This window comes from Carettochelys insculpta, chromosome 17, assembly GCF_033958435.1.
Source record: "Carettochelys insculpta isolate YL-2023 chromosome 17, ASM3395843v1, whole genome shotgun sequence".
Lineage (NCBI taxonomy): Eukaryota > Metazoa > Chordata > Testudines > Carettochelyidae > Carettochelys > Carettochelys insculpta.
The window spans coordinates 30,765,189-30,787,429 of NC_134153.1; the positions used below are offsets into that span (position 1 = coordinate 30,765,189).

At 46.2% G+C, this 22,241-nt stretch overlaps 1 protein-coding gene across 2 annotated transcripts in view; it reads right to left on the reverse strand.

Annotated features, from left to right (window-relative positions):
- TOX2 (TOX high mobility group box family member 2) overlaps window positions 1-17,511 on the reverse strand; it is a 264,606-nt gene extending 247,095 nt beyond the window's left edge. For both annotated transcript variants that reach the window (XM_075011624.1, XM_075011623.1), the window contains exon 1: window positions 17,393-17,511. In XM_075011624.1, the coding sequence (XP_074867725.1) occupies window positions 17,393-17,473 (81 nt within the window). In that variant the 5' untranslated portion in view covers window positions 17,474-17,511. The remainder of the gene's footprint in view (window positions 1-17,392) is intronic.
- Window positions 17,512-22,241: the final 4,730 nt, after the last annotated feature.

Genomic DNA, 22,241 nt, shown 5'->3' on the forward strand with positions numbered 1-22,241 from the left:
GCGGTGAGGAGAATTACTCCAACTGTATGCTGGTGTAACAGATAAGTCACTGGCCCTTTAAGTAAATCCTCTGTCCTCTGAGAACAGGGGTCAGCAAACCTTTCACACTGCACCAAGTAAGAGCTGTGTGTCACTTCCAGGGGGGCAGAGGCCGTGGGGAGCAGGGAAGAAATGGAGAAGATTAGAGGGAACATTGCTCTGGAGTGAGATTTTAAAAGTCTCTGTGGAACAGTCAAGCCCTGTGCTGGGGAGCCGAGTTAAAGGGGCTTCGTGCACACACAGCCTTCCCCCCAGCTCAGTGCCATGCGGGTAGCTCCCTAGGGCAGTAGCAGCAGTACAGGCAGGACAGGCACAGTTCTGCTGGCATGCCACCGGCTACCTGTCTGCAGCCAGGCGGTGTGAGGGAGGGGGCAAAAGAGGCAGCCCGCTGCCCAGAAAACGGCAGTGCAAAGGCAAATGGAGGACTCGTGGGTGGGCTGCACGTCAGGCTTTGTCTGTGCACAGCAGGAGCAGGGTTGGGGGGAGGCGGTGGTGGTGCACATGCCCCCCCATCGCATGGGGAGAGTGTCTCAGTGATAACGAGAGCGGCCAGGGCACGTGCCCCGCCTGCACTCCCTCACACACAGCCAACTTTGTCCTGTTAATGACACTGCGGCTGAGGGAAGCAGGACTTTGCTGCACCCCCCCATAAGAAATTTCACCCCCCAGGCAGCGTGCCCCCCACTTTGCACACCCCTGGCCTAGAAGTTGAAGCAAACACTGAGATGAGTCCTATTTTGCATCTCTTGCAATTTTGCATTACTTTCGAGATACACCCGACTCTAGGACTAGCAGCTCTCTCTTTTGTGAGCATTCGAAATCAAACCGTAGAAATGAAGGTGCACAGCAGAAGTAGCCAACTTTTGCTGGATGCCTTAGCAGCTGCACTATAACCATCTTTGAAACGAACCGACACATGAGAAAAGACACCCACCAGCTGTCTCAGGCACCTACTTAGTTTATTGAGAGATCTGCTATGTATTCCCAAGCTGAATCCATTTTGCTCCATGGCATTTAATGGTTACAGGACTGCCTTTGTCTAAGTTCTTGATAGCCTGGTCTTCCCCTTGGATTTTTTTTTTTTTTTTTTAAGTCTTTACTCTAAAAGTTTTGTCTTCTCATAATGTAGCAAACTGGGCTGGAAAGGGTCACACAGGAACGATTTTTTTAAGAGCTAGTTTTACTAGCAGATGGAAAAACAACTGCTGCTTTCAAACCTGCCTTCACTGCCCAAGAAGCTAGGTTGGACCCAGAAGAGATGGCTCAGCGGCCACTCCACCTACACTAGCGGAGACGGTCCTCCACTTTTTCTGTGCACCCACCCATGACAGAGAGTCCATGATATGGTGGATTCTTTAGCTCCACCCATAACCCACCTGTGACACACACAGATTAGCCACAGAGAAGGACTCAGCATCCTGCAGGGAGTGAGCATATGCTATCCAGAGCTCCTTGAAGCATGATCTGCCTAGGTTCCATTGCCAGGGAATGTGCCATGGCTTTGGTGGCCAGGCAGGAGACTAGATTAGTCCTATGGTACATTTGTAATAGCTACACTGCAGAACATATAACTCACAACCCTCAAACTCCTATGCCCTGTTCCCGCTGCCGATGAACTAAGGGCATCTCTCTGCTTCAAAGTGTTCCTCCTCCTCCCCCTTTTACTTGATTTATACAACAGCAAGGCAGCCTACTTCACACATTGTAACTGCATCTCCAAAGTGCTACATCCTGGAGCTACAGGGAGCAGCCCTGAAACTAACATGCCACCTCTAGGGCACACTCAGGCATTGACCTCTCTCCAGAGACCACTTAAATTGGCACTGCTTCCCTCCATTATACCAGCGCAGTACACTACATTAGGAGATTGGCCACAGAGGAGTTACACCATTGGGAAGTCCCAGTCCATACAAACCCTTAACAAGTTAATGCTTTCCTTGGATTTTTTTTTCCCCCTAGTAAATCTTTTGTTCCTCACAAACTTAATTTGATCATAGACAGTACAAAAAAGGAAGAATAAAGAAGATGAGAACTCAGCAGAAGTTATTTCTGTAACTAAATCCAATGCTGAGCATTATGCTAGGACAAAAAAGGATGTGATTAATTCACTTCTGTTGCACTGTATGTGGGACGCAGCATTATTTATATGAGTCAGAGCAGCAGATCTCCAAATGAGGCATTCACACCACTGGTGGTGCATGGGCTGGCTTAGTTAGAGCCTAGCATGTGAGAAAGAATCCATAATAGCTCCAGTGACTCAAATTACAGAAGTCGGATGCGGCATGCTAGGCCTTACAGAGTGAGAACTACAGAGTTATACAGTAACCACTGTCTCACATGCCCATAACACATCTGTCAAAGCAGTGGGTCATATCCTCACCTAGAGTAAAAGAGCAGCTTTATCGATAGTCAATGGAGCTAGGCTGACTTTTGCCAGCTGAGGAGCTGACCCATTATTTCTTTTACCTTGTGGCACTGCAGACTGACTGGAGACTGAGAGGGGAATTATCAACCTGTTAACGACTAGTGCGATCGCTTCTGCGCCAGAACCAGCCTCTGCTTTCACTTACACCCATACAGCTCCATCAGTTTGTGACGTCGCATGGGTGCAATGGAGCATTTGTAATAGGTGGAGGTGGTTTTATCCAAATCCCTTGCAAAGTTCAACAGCACTGCCAGCCAGTTCAACGGGACTCATTTCTCTCGGACCCAGCGGTGTGCGAACTCCGACGCACGGAGCAGAGAAGTGACTGGTTACTCAGCACTGCTGGCTGCCCTGCATTTTTTCTCCCCTAGCAGCCAAATCTCATGAAGAGGCATTTAGAAGTGCCTTACAAATGTTACGAATTACTCTTGACTGTCTTTAATCTGGGAAAGAGGCTGTAACTGACTATGGAATTTTTCGGACCATGAGTGCTTCCCATAAGGAAGGATAAGCAAAGCCTATTACTACAGCTTTTGTATGTACATACCATTATAGAGTTCTGCACATGTATAACGTGGCATAAAATAAATCTTCAATGCAATGTATTTAAACTCTTCTTTGTTTTATTATCACATGGAGGTAATTAAGCAGAAAACCACTAATTGTACAGTGCAGTGCTCTGCCATTTCTCATGTTTACAAGTTAAATTTGTGATAGACAGTAAGCATGCGTGTGTGTATTTATACACATACTTTTTTTTTTTTGGTTGCACTGTATTTAAAGTTATTTTGTTGTTTTTAAGCACTGAGGCACTCCAGCTATGAAGGAGTTAGAACCCCAGGAGCTCCCAGATTACAGGCACTCAGATTAAGAAAGTTCACTCTTCCTTGTGAGCAATTCTGTAGCTGCTACAGAAATATTATTTGCACACTACAAAGGAGAGGAGAACACCTATCAAATTATGCATGGCAGAGGTGGTGCCCAAACAATTTCAGTATTAAAATGCAGTTCCTGCCATGGAAATAGTTGAAAGCCCCTGCACCAGACTGTTGGAGAGAGGCTCATGTGGAAAGAGCATGCTAAGTCTCAGTTCGGGGTCACTGGCAGACTTGTGGGGTTTTTGTTTCATGGTGCTTCCTAAGAGCCAGCTAAAAGGAATCATACCAGTGCTGTGGCATGACCTTCCCAAGACCTCACATAGGAGGCACAGGACATCTTCTTCTAATGCCAAAAATTAGTTTTATTTGCAGTCACTGAATTTTAGAAGCAATTTTAAATCACAGCCTACCGTGACCTATGGGGCTCACTCATAGCTTCAGCTGAAGCTACCCGAGATAACCAAACTAGTTATTCAGATTCCTCTGAATCATGTAACTGGTATGTGTTTCCTCTCTTCAGTCGCTGAGCCAAATTCCACCCCCCGGTGCAATTCTACTGAAGTCAGTGGAGTTAGTGCAGGGGTGAATTTGACCCAGTGTGCTGTGAAAGTGTTAGGTTGTGATGTGAGGCTTACATAACACTGGCAAATGCTTCTGCAGAAACAAGTGGTGTTAGCAAGGAGGAATCAAACATCAGAACTGACAGACATAGCAGACAGACACATGCCACACCAGCCCCAAAGCAGGAAATAAGTACAGGCTGCACCTCCTAAAACCAGCACTCTCTGGCCCAGCAACACCCCTCGTCCAGCAGGACCAGGGATGTTCCTGAACCAAAGAGCTGTGGCAGGAGGGCAACCAGCTGGCAGCCCCATGGGGAGCGGCAAGGCCAGAGCCAGAGGTGGCATCCCCTGCAGCTCCACAGAGGACTGGGGCCAGAGTGCTGGCTTTCCCAGCAAACCCATGGGGCTGGAGCACCAGGGATGGGGCTGGGGGGCTGGCTGTGGTGGTAAGTCACAGCCTGAGAGCTGGGGAGCCATGGCCAGAGGACCAGTTGGGGCAGCCAAGGACCTGGGGGGCAAAACCTCTCCTGGGCCAGCAACTCCTTCTTTTGGGACCACTGAGGTCCCAAGGGTGCTGGACCAGGGAGGTACACCCTGCATATACAACACAATGCTCAGATAAGAGGAGGAAAGAAAACCTGGACAAAAGAGAGAAAAATGGTCAAAGTTAAAAGCAGGTGACTTAGCAAGTGATCTTTCTGCTCAATCTGTACTCAGAGCTTCATGGTATCTAACTGTAACCAAGCCTGGTCATTGTCAACCTGTTCTGAAAAATAACGAAGCAGAATTTTCTTCTTACCCAGGGCTCGATGCTGTACTGAGCTGTGACAGGTGCTAAGAAGATGCAGTTCCTAGTGAAGTCCTGAGAGCAAACACATCCACCAATGACTTTGTCTAACACTGCACTTAAAGGTCATGTAATTGAGTTTCATTGCCATAATTATCAGAGATCCATGGAGCTTAAGTAAGTTTATTTAGAAGAAAATAGCTAGCACAGCAGTACCTTGGTGTGTTAAATGTATAATTGCACATGCTCATCTTCACTTTCTTATTTTTAAGCAAATGTGTGGGTGACACAATGGGAGAACCACTGCAAGCATAAGAGAAGCAGTGCAAATTTCTCCAAGCTGTTTCAACGCAATACCCCAGCTTTGACTCACAAGGGCCACCCTAGGGAGAAGGGCAGCTGATTTCCAACGGTCCATTTAATCCTTGTCCCTTCTTCTGAACTGACTGCAAACAGGCCCAGCAGTGCCACAGCACATGGCACTTGTCTGTGGTGTGGATACATGCTCACACAGAATTGCACTGCGCTGCACCAGAGCTGTTTCACATAAGCTGCCTGACAAGCTTATAAGAATAGGTCACTCCTAACCTGAACCCACTCTGACCCACAAAGCTAGTGCCAGAAGGCTTGGTAGTGGCTCCTAAAATGCCAGAGCCATCCAGCTTCCACTGTCATGTTTACACTTAGCGAGGACCTCTCAGAGTCATTCCTGTCTAAAATAGGACATGCCATCCATGCTGACACATGGCACTGTGACATTTATATCAAGTGGAGGCTCTTACCCCTTATCCCAAAGAGAAGAATGGTGAAAGCCCAAGCTGTCCCATGTAATGAAGACAACTTAGAACACTCCTTTGCAGCTAATGGGCCCTGCTTCTCTTGCTTTAAATGTTGTTATGCAATGGAGCGTTCTAATGGTAAAAGAATCTAAATAAATCAAAATGCTTCAGGTGAACCCAAAGTAAGACATGAGAGTTGTGATTCCTCCCTCCTGCAATTTCCTGTCGGCAGCAGCAACATCATCATCTGACTACTTACACCCTTCAGAAAGTTCTGAAACTGGATTTGTTGGAATTATATGAAGGACCATGCACAGTGGAAGTAATAAACTAACATTTCAAACATGCTGATTTATTTTAGAGTCGAAGAAATGTGCACCCTGGATTCCGGGAGTTTGTTCCTATTTTCCATAAGTAGAAACACAGGGCTCAGACCTTTTGCTAATCCAAACATACACACACTATTCTAAAGGCAAGTTGGTGAGTCTCCAGTTTTGATCAGAATTTAGCAGAAAGTCACAAGAGAGGTATTCTCCTGCCTTGGAAAAGGCTGGAAGGCTGCCAGGCTTGGCAAAACTGATAGTTCTTCTCTGAAGTTAAACTGGAAATAAGGCACAAGTTTTTAACAATGAGGGGGATTAAACACTGGAACAACCTATCGGGGGAAACTGCTGATGCTTTACCTCTTGATGTCTTCAAATCAAGACAGGTTTGTCTTTCTGAAAGATACCCTAGCCAGTCATGTTATTGGACTCAAAACAGGGGTACCAAAGTGAATGTATGATATATAGGAGGTCAGACTAAATGATATAACAGCTCCTTCCAGCTTTAAAATCTAGGGCCCTCATTTTCAGTTCTATACTCATTTCCTCTCTATGACCATGACCTTTGCAAAGAAACAAAAATATAATATAGAAAGTCACATCTCAGGAGAGGGCTCCTCCAGTTCCAGATCAGTAGCCTGTAACATGCAAGTATTTATATAGGGAAAAAGTCGTCAAATCTTAACCAGATCTTAAATCTGTCATATTTTTTCAAGTAATAAGATGTTTTTTATTATGTTCCTATTTACTATCTGACTGAAATCATCACCATCAACACTTGTATTAGAATTACTGTACAAATCAAACCCTTTATTGATCTATATACCATTTAATTGCATTTTTCTTCCTGCTTGACTTACCTAGAAAGTGCCAACAGAGCCATTTTAAAGCAATCTTTGATGTATCCTAACCAAGTTGCATCTGGCAAATGCAGAGATACACAATTACTAAGCCTCACCAGCAAGAGCAGCAGTGAGACACCTCTCTTGCATAAGCCCCAGTTCCCGCCCCCATTATAAAGCCCACTGAAGTCAATGGTAAGTAGACATCTGTCCATGCTGGGCCAGTTGTAGGACAGAGGCCTAATGCAGTAAATGAACTGCATAAGGCACTTCAGTTCTGTCAGATGAAGGACTGGCCAATACAGTCCAGTGAAGACAGACATCAAATAAGAGCATCTATTTCTTTGGACCCACAAGCACACAAGTTAATTATTTGCTGCTGAACTCTCACAAATCATTAAAACTCCTCCTACATTGCTCATGTCAGTAGCCTGCTAGAAAGTCTGTGTCCTGGGAAGAGACAGTCAAGTTACAGCCCTTCTAACAAAGTCCAGGAAGTGGTAGGTTACAGCAACTAAAGTTAATAACTTTCTCCCTTTTGAAGTTACTAAAGTGGAACACTGACTTTAAAAAAAAATTCAAAGGCCAATATTTCAATCTGGTTTAAATCAAATCCCGAAAAGCATCTCTGCATTCTCCCATCAGGCACTGGCTGAACTGTCCCATTTTTAGGCAGGTGGCTTCCCACATGTAATTTGCCACATTGCTGTAGAACCGGAGGTTGTCAATTAATTAATAAATACCAAATGTGCTGTTAGTCTTCAGTTTACTTTCTGACCACCTAGGCTTTTCTTCTGGGCAAGACTTATATCTTAAAAAAATGGTACCACTTAAGAATAAAAACATTGCTTTGGTTTTCTTAGCATACGGTAAATGTTTCCTTGATTTTAAGATTTGTCAGGTTCAAAAATAACATGTCACCACTGCCTGTCTGGCACAGAGGAGACAAGACCATAACTCCAGTGCAGGTTCCTAAGTATACACAGACTGAAACTTGGGTGACCTCACTGTCTGGCTACATACAGGGTTCGTCCCATGGCTCTTGCTGGAAGGGTTTTCTTTTGTCTCCAAGTGCTGTTTGATCTCCAGTCAGCAGTGCTTATCAGCGGCAAGGCCTGCCAGCCATTTCTGAAAGCTGGATATTTTAAACACTGCATTCCTCTTCATGTAATGTTCAGTACTTACAGACAAGACAATGCAGTGTTGGGGGGAAAGGCACAGAGAATTACCTCCTTGAGTTTAACAAGAAAGCACTAGCAAGCAAAGCAAGATTTAATCAGAGGCAATGGAAGTGACGATTCACTCCTGATGTTAGGACATGCCACATTTTTCTGTGGTCAAAGTGCCCATTTTTTGGGTTTTTTTTTTCCCAGTACTTCTGCTCCACCCTCTCGCACCAGTTACATCAAAATGCTTCCACCACACACCCCAAGCACAGAGACAGGCCAAAATAATTGAATTAATGCTTTTCCAACTCTTTAAAAAGAGCTTGCTTAAAAGTTTTCATAAAACTATAATCACTTCCACACTGACACAGTCTCCTTCCTGCCTATTAAGGAATCTTGTGTACCTGCCCCCACTGACCATAGGGCTATAAACCCAGCTCCCCCAGGGATTTCCCAGAAAACGTCTATGATGATATCACTCTGTTAGAGCTGTCAAGATGGCTCACCTTATACTAATCCCATGTTAAGACAACCCTCTGGAAAAAATTAGAACCATTTCATATTCTCTGTTGTCTCATTTTTTGACAGATACAACATTCATCTGTAAATTAGGGAGCAAAAAAGGCATCCAACGGAAAAAATGAAGTCCATTCATACAGTGCTGGCAGCTACTGCCAGACAGACCTCCCTTCATCCTGAACACATGAGCACTGTTTCATTAGGAAGGTGGTGAAGCTGTGGAATAGGTTACCTAGGGAGGCGGCAGAACTCCATCCCTAGAGGTCTTTGAAACCCAGCTTGACAAAGTCCTGGCTGGGATGATTTAGTTGTGGTTTGTCCCGTTTTATGCAGGGGGTTGGACTCAGTGACCCACTCAGGTCTCTTCCAGCCCTGGGATTCTGTGATCCCATGTTTCCAGAGAACAGGAACAGCTGCATAGGCACAGATAGTGCAAGTCACACGTGCCTGCCCCCCACACTACCCTTACCAATGCACCTCAGCCCTCGTTTTTTATGCTGATGTAGTTCCAAGAGTCCCGAAGACCAGAGGGCAGAGAACTCACAAGTACAACTGTAGTAGTGTAGACACTTCTCTCAAAACTGGACTGGATTTTTCACACAGCTTAGCAAGCAGCCATTCAAGGGGCCTGCTTTCAGTACCAGCCTGAGCTGGATCTGAAATGAGGACCTGGAAGTAAAAGGTTCCAGACCACATTTTCATCCACACATTTCCCTTGTTTAAGTTTATTTTGGAATCGTGAAATATTTAAACAGCAGAAGATCTTCATAAATGTATCACAGAAGGCCCAGGCAAAAGGCCACCTTTCTATGGATTAGTGCTAATGTGAACGAAAATGATCTGTGCAGTCCATCGTAATGATGCTGTTAATCTGGCACTCACACCAGAAAGCAGGAGGTGAGTTCTACAGAAAGAGAGAAGGCAGAAGGGAAGGCACAGAGGAGACAGTGGTCTAGGAGACTCTGAATTAAAGAGGTAGGAGATAGAGAGACTAAATTCTAAAAGAATGAGTGAAGGATGAGTAAAGTGAGGCGCTCCAAATGAGAAGGAATGAAAATCAAGCAAGTTTTAAAGGAGAATTCCTTACAGTTGGAGACGGGAGGCACTGAAGCAGACACAGTAACAATATTTGCTGTTTTCTAGTTGCTGTTGCAGAGCCTTCCAAACATCAAACTTGCACACTACTGCGACGAAGGGAAGAACAATTCTCTCCACTTTACGAGCAGAAAAGCAGCGACTACGAACACTTAATATTTCAAAAGTGATTTGGAACGTCCAGAAATAGAGGAATCCCAAAGGTCCAGTCTGTAGGGAGCAGGCCCTCAGTGCCTTCCGATAACCACACTGCTCTTCAGCAGCTCAGACGGGGCACCACAAAAAATAGCACCAAAAATCCCTAGTCGCTTCCAAAAATAAAGACCGAGAAGACGTGCTCAGTGATAAGGACAGGAATAAAATCCCTATCTCCCAATTCCAATGCCACTGGGACCTGGAACAGAAAGGGAAAGGGCAGCAACCAGTGAAAATGGAAGACGATGGCTCTCTCCATGGGGAGAGAAAGAAGAATGGGGCTAGGAGAGCAGAGCAAAAGACTGGCCGGGAGAAAAGACAAAGCCTCTCCAAAGAACCCAAAGAGTATTTGGAACTGTGTGTCAGGTTTTGTGTATCTTGTGGGAAGAAAAACTATGTTAATGTGATCTATTTACTCCAATAAAAAAGTACTTATCACCTTAGGAATAAACTCCCATATACACAACGGACCCTGTTCTGTTCTCAGACACTGGCCCAGGTCAAATCCAGAGCAAGTGGCAGAATGATAGTACAGCAGGGCAGACTTTGGCCCAAGGGGCGTGTACATCCAAGGCCATAAGACGCCCAATATTGTTCTCAACAGCATCTCCGTTTCCATTAAAACACCATAGTGCCAGGACTATATATTTTGCAGCATTCGATGCCATGGTCCCTGGTGTCAGGGTAACCCCCGAGGCAGGGCAGAAGTGACAAATTTATTGGCCAATTGGAAGGCTGTTTTACAGAAGTTGCTGGGACTGTACCTTCAGCTGGTATAAGGCAGCTCTGCTCCTCTGACTTAGAGGGTTTACTCTCACAGAGGGTCAGGCCAGGCATTTCCACCTTAATTTCCTTACTCTTGTAAGGTTCTCAGACCCATCTGAACACAGAACAATCATGTCACAAGGAGTGAGAGGTTGAGTTTTTAAGGCAATACAGAAAATCTGCATTTTACATTAAGCTCTCGTGCAATCCAGCCTTCTTGTGGCCGTGCTATAATTAGAGGTCAAGAAAGTGCCTCAGACTAAAAGTCACCTGATTTCCTCAGATAAGGCTCCTCAGAAATAGCTCACAATACCCAGTAGAAACCGATTTTCAGATAATCTTTCCACAATAACTACTGCTGCTATACAGCCCCAATTTAGCACTTACCTAAAAGATACATACAGCACACAGCTGAAGTGAAACCACACAGTAGCCAGGAAGAGATTTAATTATATCTACAGAGGTCAATCAATCTATGCAAAAGATTACAATGGGGGATGGCTATTCTGTGGCATAATGCAAAGATTCAGCCTGCAGGCTACGCAGCAGACAGTTCCATTTTTCAAAGAAGAAAAGGCATCCATCAGAACAAATACCAGAAAGGAACAATGAAAGCACGTGCACAACTAAGATATTTAAACCTACTCACATAAGTGAGGCAAACAGCTGATTTAACATCATTCTCAACCACATCTTTCTAAGAGTTTTGATTACCGCTCATCTCACTGTAAATTACATTGTAGGTTTCTCCCTTCATTCAGGAAATGAATCCCCAAACACAAGCTGAAATTATAAAAAGGTTCATGGAAAAAAAAAATCACAAAAGCGGAACCTTAAAGCTCAATTCTACCATTAAGAGTTAATGGCAGCAAAACTGGAATCAGGGTACCACTTCACCCAGACCTTAGCAATCCAGGGAGGACGTTGTATGCAACAGCTAAAAACAGAAGTCTGATAGTGAGTAAATGGAAAACTGTCTTAGAAAACACATTAGCAACATAACAACTTATTTTTAAGGTCAAGCTGTTAGGAAAATACAATTATATGCTTCATTTGTACTGAAAGATATAAACCAACTTATGGTAAAAACATTTAGAGCTCTATTCACAAAAAGCCTGAATGCAAAGGTAACAGGAAAAAAATTCATTCCACATCGGGGGGGGGTGACACATTCCCTTCGTTCTCCACCCACCTCCCTGATCCACAACAAAATGCTGCTGCTGCTGCTTCTGCTTGACTAATCTCCATATGGATAAGAGTGGTCCTTGTCTCTTTTGCAAATTCATACAGACACTCAAGGAAAGAAATGGTAAAACGTGCAGAAATACTCTTTAAAAAATGAATTCTACTTTACCTGTAGTGAATAAAAACAAGTAGCAAAAGTAGGACACTGAAAGAACATAGCTTTGGTCACCAGTGTCCTCTGCAGTAACAATCATCCCTGGAACAAGCATGAATAATAATATGAGTGGTACACTTTTATAACTAGCATAGAGTTGATCCTTTTTATGAATATGAAGTGAACTACAGTTTGTCAGAGTAGTGACACAGAACTTGTGCATGCATGCAAGCAGATTCTGATCTCTGTTATACCACTGTCACAGTTACTCCACTGACATCAATACTTAGCCCAGATTTATGGCTGTATAACGCAAATCGGACTCTGACCCAGAGATTTCAAGGAAAATGTTCATAGTCAATTTCAAGAATCATAAATAAGTCAAAGAAACTTGCAAGATTTTGATCCTTCATCTTCATTCTGCCAACTCTCCTCACCGCATGTGTGTAAAACTTTTGTGGCTCAGACCTTTAAGGGAATTAATCAGAACTGACCTTTACAATCACATTGTTAGCTAAACCAGCATAGTCTTCAAGATATCTCTATTATTCCAAAAGCAGCTAAAATAAAGCCTTCCCTCTGCACATATAACTAGAACAATTTTTATGAATGGATGGACATTCATTATTTAGCTCTGAATTTCTGATTTAATAAAGCCCAAGGCAAAATACAGCTTCAAACATTTTCTAATATGCAGATAGAATACCTAAACCATCAAAGAATATGCTGTAGGAAGTTGGGATGGCACACAGAGTGACTCAGATAATTCCCAAGACTTTAGGTCCTTCTCCTTCTTCAGGGAATTACTGAACATTTGCTAGCAAGAGGAGTTCCCTGCACCAAATGAGAATAAAATAGGCCCCACATTAAAAATTTACTGGACATTTTATTCCCAATCCAATATTTTCTCTTGAAAGAAAGAAGATTTATATTTCTTCAAAACAGAATAGGCTTAGAAAGTAAAAAGGAACAGAAAATATTTTATCTTCCAGCATGACAAAAGTAATAAAAAACTGAAAAAGGCTAGTTTATCTCTGCAATTTACAACGTACAATGAAAGTCAAAACAAAACTGAATGTGCCATAAAAATATACTCATTAAATTGACCCTGTTTTATACCAGTAAGGCAGATTCAATTCCTAATGAGTGTTTGTTTGTTTGTTTAAGAAAAGGTTGGTACAAATTAGTACTTATCTCCTGGGTTTTAATTATCTATAATTTATGACAGTATACTAGCAAAATAGTTTTTATCAATTTTAGAACCGAGTAGGCAAAGTACTGGGAAGCTTTGATATAACTGAAGCAATAAAGTAACTAATAATGCTATTAGAAAGAGATAGGGCACAGGTTTTGAGTACGCTGTTGACTTCTAAAGATGTTAGACATATTAAGGCATCATCAGCTTTCCCTTAACATGTGCACATAACTCCTATCAATAACAATGGAAGCACATATGCCTCCTGTTAAAGAGGTGTACTCTCCAGATGAGGGAGTGAAATATACCGAGAATTAGATACACAAACTTCATTCAGTAATTATAATTATCAGCAACAAGCAGGCCTGTGGCACCTTGGAGACTAACAACTATATTAAGTCATGAGCTTTTGTAGGTAGAACCCACCTCTTCAGAGGAAAGACCTAATATCTGTATTAGTCTCTAAGGTGCCACAGGACTGCTAGTTATTTGTGAAGCTACGGACAAACACAACCACTCCTCTAAGTATAACTATCAGGTTTGCAAATTTAATATGAGGAACTTTTTAATATGCACAGTTATAATTAAAAGGAAATTATATTTAAATGTTTTTATGTAGGAAAACATACAGAAATATACTCATTCACTATCATATGTTCCTTCTTGTGATAAGAGCCCAGGGTGCTGTCAGTCTAACAACACGTATTGTAAGCGCATTACAACATAAGACTGCATCCTACGGCCTCTTAATACAAAGAGAAACTCCTGATCCTGTGTTCGTCACTCAGGCAAGATCCCCACTCTCTTATTGTTATTAAGTAGCAGTTTTACCTGCCTAAGGATTGCAAAACAGGGTCTTTATGTTGCATATTACTTATTTTAATTATCTGGATGATTCACTACATACATGCCAATAATTCAACTAATACAATATACATGCTCACTGAGGCCTCTGGAAGCGGCATGGGACTGTAGAACAATAAAACTGCAATTTACCATGAACCTTTTATACATAATTTACGTACCATAGATTTCAAACACTGTTAAAAAGTGAAGGGCCCATAAAAATATTCATTTGAACCAAACTGGGCATGAACCCAAGATTTTCATGGATCAGGCAGGAGGGTATAAAAATTATCTTACATGCCACAGAGGCATGCTGCCTTGGGCATGTACGTAATATATTTATAATAAAATAACGCACCCTGAAAAACAATGTGTCACGTGAATAAGGAGGAGTCATACAGTCTGGGGAAAATGCATCGTTGTCCTCCTAAGTGCAGAAAAAGCCCTTGGGCTGCTGGGAGATCTGCCATCCTCCCCAGAAGGTGGCACTAAATGTACAACAACTGGTGCGCACACAGGAGCAGGACCATGCCCATTCCAGGTACCCATACGCTGGGGGGAGGGTTGGAAGGGTTGGCTACAGTGATGGAGCACACCTGGGCAGGAGCAGGACCCTGGGCAGAGTGTGAATCCCCTAGCCATCCCCCTGCCCCAGAGGGAAGGGATGAAGAAGAGCCACACCGCGAGGCCAGAACTTGCCCTGCATGAACAAACATCAACCAGCACGCACAGCTACCAGAGGCCCCACTCCAGTGAAGCGCAGTGGCAGAGCTGTAGCTGCCCCTGGCACTGAGCATACACCCCCATTTCATTTTATTTTTAAAAGCTCCTGTCTTTTTTCAAATGTAAATGCGGATGCATAATAGGCACCACAACAGCAATAACAAGGAATTGCAGCTCACTGCATGCACAGCTGAGATCAGAAATCTCATGATACCGATATCATGTTCAGTAAGCGCACAAAACAATTACATTAACATTTCAGGATGCTTTGGGCTAAAGAGAGGTTTCTCAGTGAACTTGCCGGCTGTACTGGAAGTGCCTGTTCGCTCAGCCATTAGCCCAAGCAGAGGCAGTGTTATGCTGCCAGCTAAAACTATACGTTGTGACACTGCGTATGCCTGTCAGTCTTGGTGTTTCTCCATTTACTCAATAGTGGGGCAGGGAGAGAGCCCACCTGAGACTAAAAACACTTTAGTCCAAAAGCTTTAAACTTACTTTTAAGCTCCCCCCTGTCTGCATTGTACATTTGCTGAGGTTTGAGATGCAGGTGGAAACTTCAAACACAAGAACCAACCCATGGAAGTGGAAGCATGAGCCAGATACGAGAGTCCTTCCCACCTCAGTCTGTCTCACCCCAGCTCTAGTAACAGAGACGCCCTTCCCACATCAGTCCGCCTTCTGTTTGTTTCCATGTGTCTTGCTCAGGGACTAGCACATTGTCAGCACTAAACACACTCTACCTATCATGGAAGGGTGGAAGGGAATTTGTATATGAAGACCAAGAATCTCATGAAGGGGGAAGATCTCACAGGAGGAAGCAGCCTTCTATTTCAGAGGATATTAGCACACACAAGGAGCATCTCTTTACAGAATGCCTGGGAAGGTGGATCTGCTGAAGAGAGTGGACCACCAGTAAGTGCACACCAACTGAAGCCTACTGTGTGCAGAACAGGAAGGAAGAATTGCACAGTAGCTGGTTCTGTTTCCCACATACCCCTGTGAAGCACAACCAAAGGACGCACACCACCTACCGTGTACCCTGATCAATTTTTATATTAAAATTAGTCACACTTGCATCTCTCTGCATTTGCTCCATAAAACAAAGTAACACAGTAAAGCTGACCCACTGTGCATAAGTAAGTGGCACTGGATAGTTCAGAAAAAATAATGTCCTAACATCAGGGAAAGAGTTAGCATTTTCTGTTCTTCTTCTGCCTGTCTTAAGATCTTCAGTAGTGACAACAGCAGCACCTGGTGGCACGGTCAGTACCCTGTCTGTTTCTCTGCTACACCCATTGACCTTGTCAGCCTGAAGGCTAGAAATTTATTTACTTATTTTACTCTATTAATTAGGATAAAGTAGCTCCCTCTCTGCTCTCAGAGCCTGACACTTCATAGCATTGCTCTCCCTAGATATATTAACAAGTAGCTCCAAACTGATCACAACAATCTAACCTGCCAATCCCATGGTGAAGTCCACAAAAACGGGCCCTGCAGCTTTCTCTAAGTAGCCCAAGTGCTTGGAAGTGCATATTAACTTTTACGTTGCGACTTTCCACTCCAGGGCTTTTTGCTCTCAAGTTGTTACAGGAGGAGCATGTCACACAAGTTACGGACAAATAAAACCGTCCCACGCAGAGGTCCAGGTGAATAACCCATCCAGCATCTTCCACATTAAAAAACAATGTGGAGAACAACCTAGGTGGGTTAAATCCAAACAAACTTTTAAATAATAATATACTATTAATCAATTTTTTTAAACCAAGCTGTATTTTTGAGTTGTTGCAGTTCTCAGAGTTTTCTGTGAATGTACTGCCGGGCACCCAAGCTCTTGCTTGCTTTCACAAATGATATTTGACATCCCTCCCATAAAGCCATTTGTCCAATTTTTAGTATTTTCATAGTGATCCCGTAGTTAAAAGAAAAAGCCCAACTAACAAAAGATGCGTGGAAGGGAAGTGATTTCCCACTAAAATCGTTCAGCTTCAGGGAAATTATCTGGGCAGCTCTTAAGAAATAATCATATGTTGACAAGTCTTCCTCAAATTCAACAAGATATTTAAATGACTGCAATAGCAAAGAATGTTTAATGCGTATAGTCTACAAATGAAAATTCACGTTCTAAGCCTTTAGGAAGTGCGTTCTTTTTTCTTAAGTTCGATTCAGTGTTACTGTGGAAAAAAGAATGAGCATGGTAGCTGCAGTGCCGAAACATTAAAACTTTTCACCACTTCCATTAACTTTCTACCTAGGAGCCCCAGCCTATGGCAATATAAAACCCAGACCCTGCCAGGCACTCGCACTTGCCCATTTCAATAAACCTCTCAGGGTTTTGCTCCTAAAATGTTCAGGAGAGGTTTCCAAAGACCCGAGGAGCAGGTGGCCCTGGCAGAAGACTGACTCCATCCAGCACTGCCTTCTCCTCAGGCTACTCCCGGTTGAAGGATCCTTTTTTCTGAAACACCGCTGGGCGGCTCGAATCCTCCCGACCAAACTCCCTGCCCACTCCAGAACAGGGCGCTCTCCCCTGCAGCCGCCGCTGCCAGTGGGGAAATCGAGGCAGGAGCGATGGCTGCGCGGCAGCTCTTGGGAAGGGTAAGAAGCGCAGCTCTGGCTGGCGGGTTACAGAAGCGAGTGTGCAATGGGGGGCGCCGAGGACCCGGAGTCTGCGGCCGAACAAGCGGCTCCCGGGGCAGGGCAGGGCAGGGCAAGAGAGACACGCCGCGGTGCCAGCGGGAGGCGCCGAGCCCGTGCCGCGAGCGCTCAGCGCCTGCCCAGCCTGTACAGCGCCGAGCACAGCCCCGCCGCCAGCGCGCCGGGCGCCGCCAGCCCCGCCGCCAGGGCTCGGCCCGGGTCCGAAATCCGCCTCCCGGGAGCCCAGCCCCGCGCCCGCCCCGCCGCCCGCCCGCGTACCTTGCTGCAGTGGTAATAGTCCAGGGGGCCCAGGCAGGCGGGCTCAGCCCCGGGCGCCGAGGGGTAGAAGCGAACGTCCATGGCGGGGCGAGGCGGCTCCAGCGGGCATGGACCCGGCTCCTCCGGCGGCGGCGGCGGCGGCTCTGCCTGTGGCTGGGCGGGCGGCGGGCGGGCAGGGGCGGGGCGGGGGCAGAGCCGGCTCCTCTCCTCCTCGCTCGCTCGCTCGCTCGCTATTGTTCCGGCGCCGAGGCGCGGAGCAGGGCTGGGGCTCCCCCCCGCGGGACAGGGACCGGCACCCCCGAAAGGAGAGGGGCTGGGACCCCTCCAGCCTCCGCCGCCTAAAGGACGGGGGTGGGACTCGCCCCCCGCAGGAGGGGGACTGACCTTCCCCAAAGTCCCCCGGGAGGAGAAAGCCGGGGAGGCCCACACAGGCAAGAGGGGCTGTGCGCTCCGCAGGCACCTGTGCCCCAGCTGGAGGGGGAGGGCAAAGGCCTCTTCGGCATCCGCCAGCGAGGGGCTGAGACTTACCCCCCCCCCCCCCCCCCGCGGAAAGGTTCTAGGACTCTCCTTCTTGCTCCCAAGAAAGGAGTGGGGCCCTCCGGCGCCCCACCCCCAGGGTGCTGGCACTCCTGTCTCTCCCCTGCTCTGAAAGGGACCAGGTTTGCTCTCCGCTTAGCCTTCCGGCAACCCCCAGTCTCTGGAGAGGGGAGTGAGGTTCTTGTTCGCCCCTCTCCCTGCAAAGGTCCGAGCCTCTGCTGGCACCCACACTCCCCCTGGTGTAAAGAGGGCCCCCTTTCCAACCGGAAAAGCAGCTGGGCCTTCTTCCCCACACGGCCCCAGGAACACGCCTCAGCTCCAAATCTTTTGAAGTGGCTGCTCATTTTGTGTGCCCATCTTCGGCTCCATTGCCACCATTTTGAAACCCTGAGGCCTAAAATCAGCAATCCTTGGTCACAGTGGCCCACTGAATGGCCAGCTTTCCAGAGATGCTGAGCACCCCCAGCATTCAGTGATTTCTGGGTGAGCTGCCAATGTTCACTGCCACTGAAAATCAGGGCCTCACAGGTGTCTACGGTTGGCATCCCACACTGAGAGGCTTCTTCTGAAAAGGAGCAAGGGTGCAAAACACTCCCTCCTCGCTATGCATCCCAAGGACCAGTGCTGATGTTGGGCCATTGCATCTGAATCACCTGCCCCACTCACCAAGGAATGAGGGTGACTCTCCTGTCCTCTGCCCACTACATCACAAACATGTGCATTAGTTCCTGGATGTTCCTCTCTCTGTAGCAGGCTCTGCCTTTCACAAGGGTGAAGCTACCAAGCAGTTTCCTTCCAAGTATCACATGTTCATGCGGTTCCCCTCAGTAGCATTTATGAAAGTGCTCCCCATCTGCAGGAGGAAGGCTCATTTCTCTCTTGCATGGGGATGGGTCATGCAGAAGAGGACCATTCATGAGAAGGAACTGGGTCAGACCCAACAGGGATATAGCCCAGATAGGTCAGAAGCTAGTAGGACGGAAGAACTTCAGAGTTACGAACACGTTGGAAATGGAAGTTGTAACTGAATAAAGTGATACGGTTCTTTCAGAAGTTTACAGCTGACTGTTAACTCAATACTGCTTTGAAACATGTACAAAATGCTGCTTTTAACCATTGTAATTCAAATGAAACAAGCACAGAGCCATTTTCTTTACCTTGCCAACTTTTTTAAAACTTCCCCTTTATTTTTAATAGCTTATGTTTAAAGTGTACTATGCTGTACAGCATTGGCTCTTATGGTGTGTATCTGCTGCCCAATGTCATACTCAATGGCACCACTTCTGGAGAGCGGGAGGGGGGCAGCAGCCATGTGTATTGGGACAGTTTGCCATTTGTCCCAGTCCCCTGACGGCCAGGGAGCAAGGCGAAGCACACAGCTCATGTGCCTAACATTCCCTCCTGGCGGGTGAGGGAAGAGGGCAGAGGAGTAACTTGCTTTCCCCTCAGTAATGTAATTTCCCCTCGGTCCCTGACAGGCAAGGGACTAGGACAAAGAGCAAGCAGTATCCTCCAACATGCAGATGCTCCACCACCACCCTACCCCCTCCCAGAATGGCACCCTGGTGCATACTTCTGGTTCCACAGGAGGTATGGGGTTGAGCAATCGGTTCATGTGAGGTTCTGCTGTTCACAGAGAGGGTTTGGTCTGCATAGATGTCTGGTTCCTAGTTCATGCATGGGCTGAGACAGCTTTGCTGGATTGTCACATGGGCAATCTCAGGATCTTTCTCCATTTTGTCCTCCTTTTCTGACCTGCCTCTTCCTGTTTTTGATTTTCCTTTGAAGGTTTTCTTGTTCTCTTATTTTTTCCCTGTTTATTTTTCCCTGAATAGTGTGACTCACACTCTCCCCTACATGCCAGAAAGGGCATCAGTTGGTGCCACACACAGCTGGGCTGAGCACCACATGTGCAAGGAGAGTAGCTTGGCCTGGCCAGCTGTTGCCCTTGGGTCTAGTCTAAATTAGGTCAACGGAGTGAGGCAGCACAGCCCTGTAGCAAGTCCAACCTTACCCTGGGTGTAGATGCAGCTAAGGCAACAGAAAATGTCTTCCATCCGCTTCATTATCCCATCTTAAGGGGGAAGGATTAGCTACATCAATGGCAAAACCCCTTCCACTGCTGTAGGAAGTGTCTATTCTACAGTGCTGCATAGATGCAGCTCTATACTTCTGTCGTTGTAGCACCCATAGTGTAGACATGGTGAAAGCATCCAGACATGCCTAAGGGAACAGCTGAGCCAGTTCCACCATGAAAGTCTCAGGATAGGCCTGGCACATACTTGACAGTACACAAGACATGCATTTACACCCCTGAACAGCCGTGGACTTCTGTGGAGTTCAGCGCTGGGGAATGGCGACGGCCACTGTGTGGAGGACTTTGGCCATGGGGCGGGAAAAAAAGGAGATGAGTTTAGTAGGGCTGGGATATTATGGGAGAAGAGTTGCTGGGCATGTCAGAGAAAGGCCTGGAGGAAACGGAGATTTGTCTGGGGAGATGAAGCAAAGAGGGCTGCTCGGGAAAGATGTTCAGCTTGGCCGGACACGTGGTCTGTCATAGCACTGCCCCAGGCCTGAGGCCAGACGACGCATGGGGCTAGCTGAAGCAAGCAGTCTGTGTGGAGGACTTACCACTCCCTCACGGTCCAGTTCTCAGTTATTAATCACTTACTGAAAGCAAAAGCTGTGGATTGGGTGTCTCCTGTGAAAATCAGAGACTGTTCATGAGTTCCTGAACATTATCTGCTCTTCTGACTGGAAGTGCTTTCTCTTCAACTGACCCTAATCCTGAGACTTCTTAGGCCAAAGTAGGGCCTGTTCTGCACAAACCTGCTGTTATTTTACTTTGTACCACCAATTATCAAAAACAGAAATGGCAGTTCCGTAGTCTGCCCCGGGGAATAGTTCTGTAGGCTAGCATGTGACAGAGAGCGTTTGGAAAGAACCCATAAACAAAACTGAGGCCCGGAGAACCACAACCCACACCAGGCAGGATGGAGAAGGACCAGTTCCATAGTTAAGGATGGCATGAAAGGGCTCTTCTGTTTCACCCCCTTATTCTCACTCACTTTGAACTTTTAAATTAAAACATTTCTTTTGGGCTGAAGTTTCTCCTGCCCTGTAATTACACTTGCAACTTCATACTCCAGCTGTCCCTCATCTGGGAACACTCATTGTAAGGACCCTGACAGGTGGAGGATGAAGTAGCTCTGCTTACCCCCAGCATGACTCTCATGGTCACTAAAGGAAGAGGCCCGATCATGAGTGGCTAAGGTGGCCAGGGAATGGAGCAGTAGGGCACTACACTTGCGGAGCAGTGTTGCTAATGGGATGGGTTCCTACATTTTGCACAGGCCGGAGGATTTTCAGACTGTGAGGATCAGTTCCTGAGTATGGGTGGTTTTGAGCCTTGAGGCTACTGTTGTATGGATCACCGTGACCAGACCTGCAGCTATGTTTTCAGGCAAGTAACTGATATTTTGCAACCTGGCTATTTGTACATCCCACTGCAATGAGGAGTCCCAAAGGATATCAATGCTGCAAACCCACCTAGTCTGTGGCTAGAGATTGCAAACTCTCACAGTAGTTGGTGTTTTTCTTACAGCTCCAAATCCTGGAGTCAAGTGTTTACGAGAGAATCTCATCTTTCACTTTTGAAATGAAGTTTCTAGCCCTCCTGATTTTTGAATGCTCAGGGCCAGAGCCATCCTGTCCATAGAATTGTTCAAGATGATCACCCTGGGATGCACTTTGGGGGGCCCTGAAGCAGCCACCCCAACCATTCCATGGATGGGATGGTCCCTCATATTGATATTAGCCTATGGAGCCCAAGGTAGCCTGGCGGACCTGGTGTGGGGCGACCTGGCGTGGGGCAACAGCAAGGATGGGACATCCCCCACACTCACCAGGATGGCAGGAGCAGTAGGAAGCAGAGTGACTCTTTTAATGAAGGGCACTACCACAGAGTCAATAATTTTACAATACAAATTCCCTGAACTGCGTTTTGCTAACCCACGCATTTATAGAGGGTCCCATTGCCCAACGGCAAATACAGGACACTGGCCTCCAGGCATGTGGAGATGCTGCCCCACAATCAGGCACTGGGGATGGGGACTCCACAGCCTCCTGGTAGGTGGGGGGAGGGAACGGGGTAGCTGCCCCACAGAGCACTTCCCCACAACAGAAGCTGTCTCTGTAGGGTGTGGAATGCCAAGGGATGAGACAGCTGCCCCCTGGAGGGACTACCTGACAGCAGGAGCTGCCACCATGGGTCCCAAGCAATGGGGCAACTGTCCCATGGAGGAACTTCCTA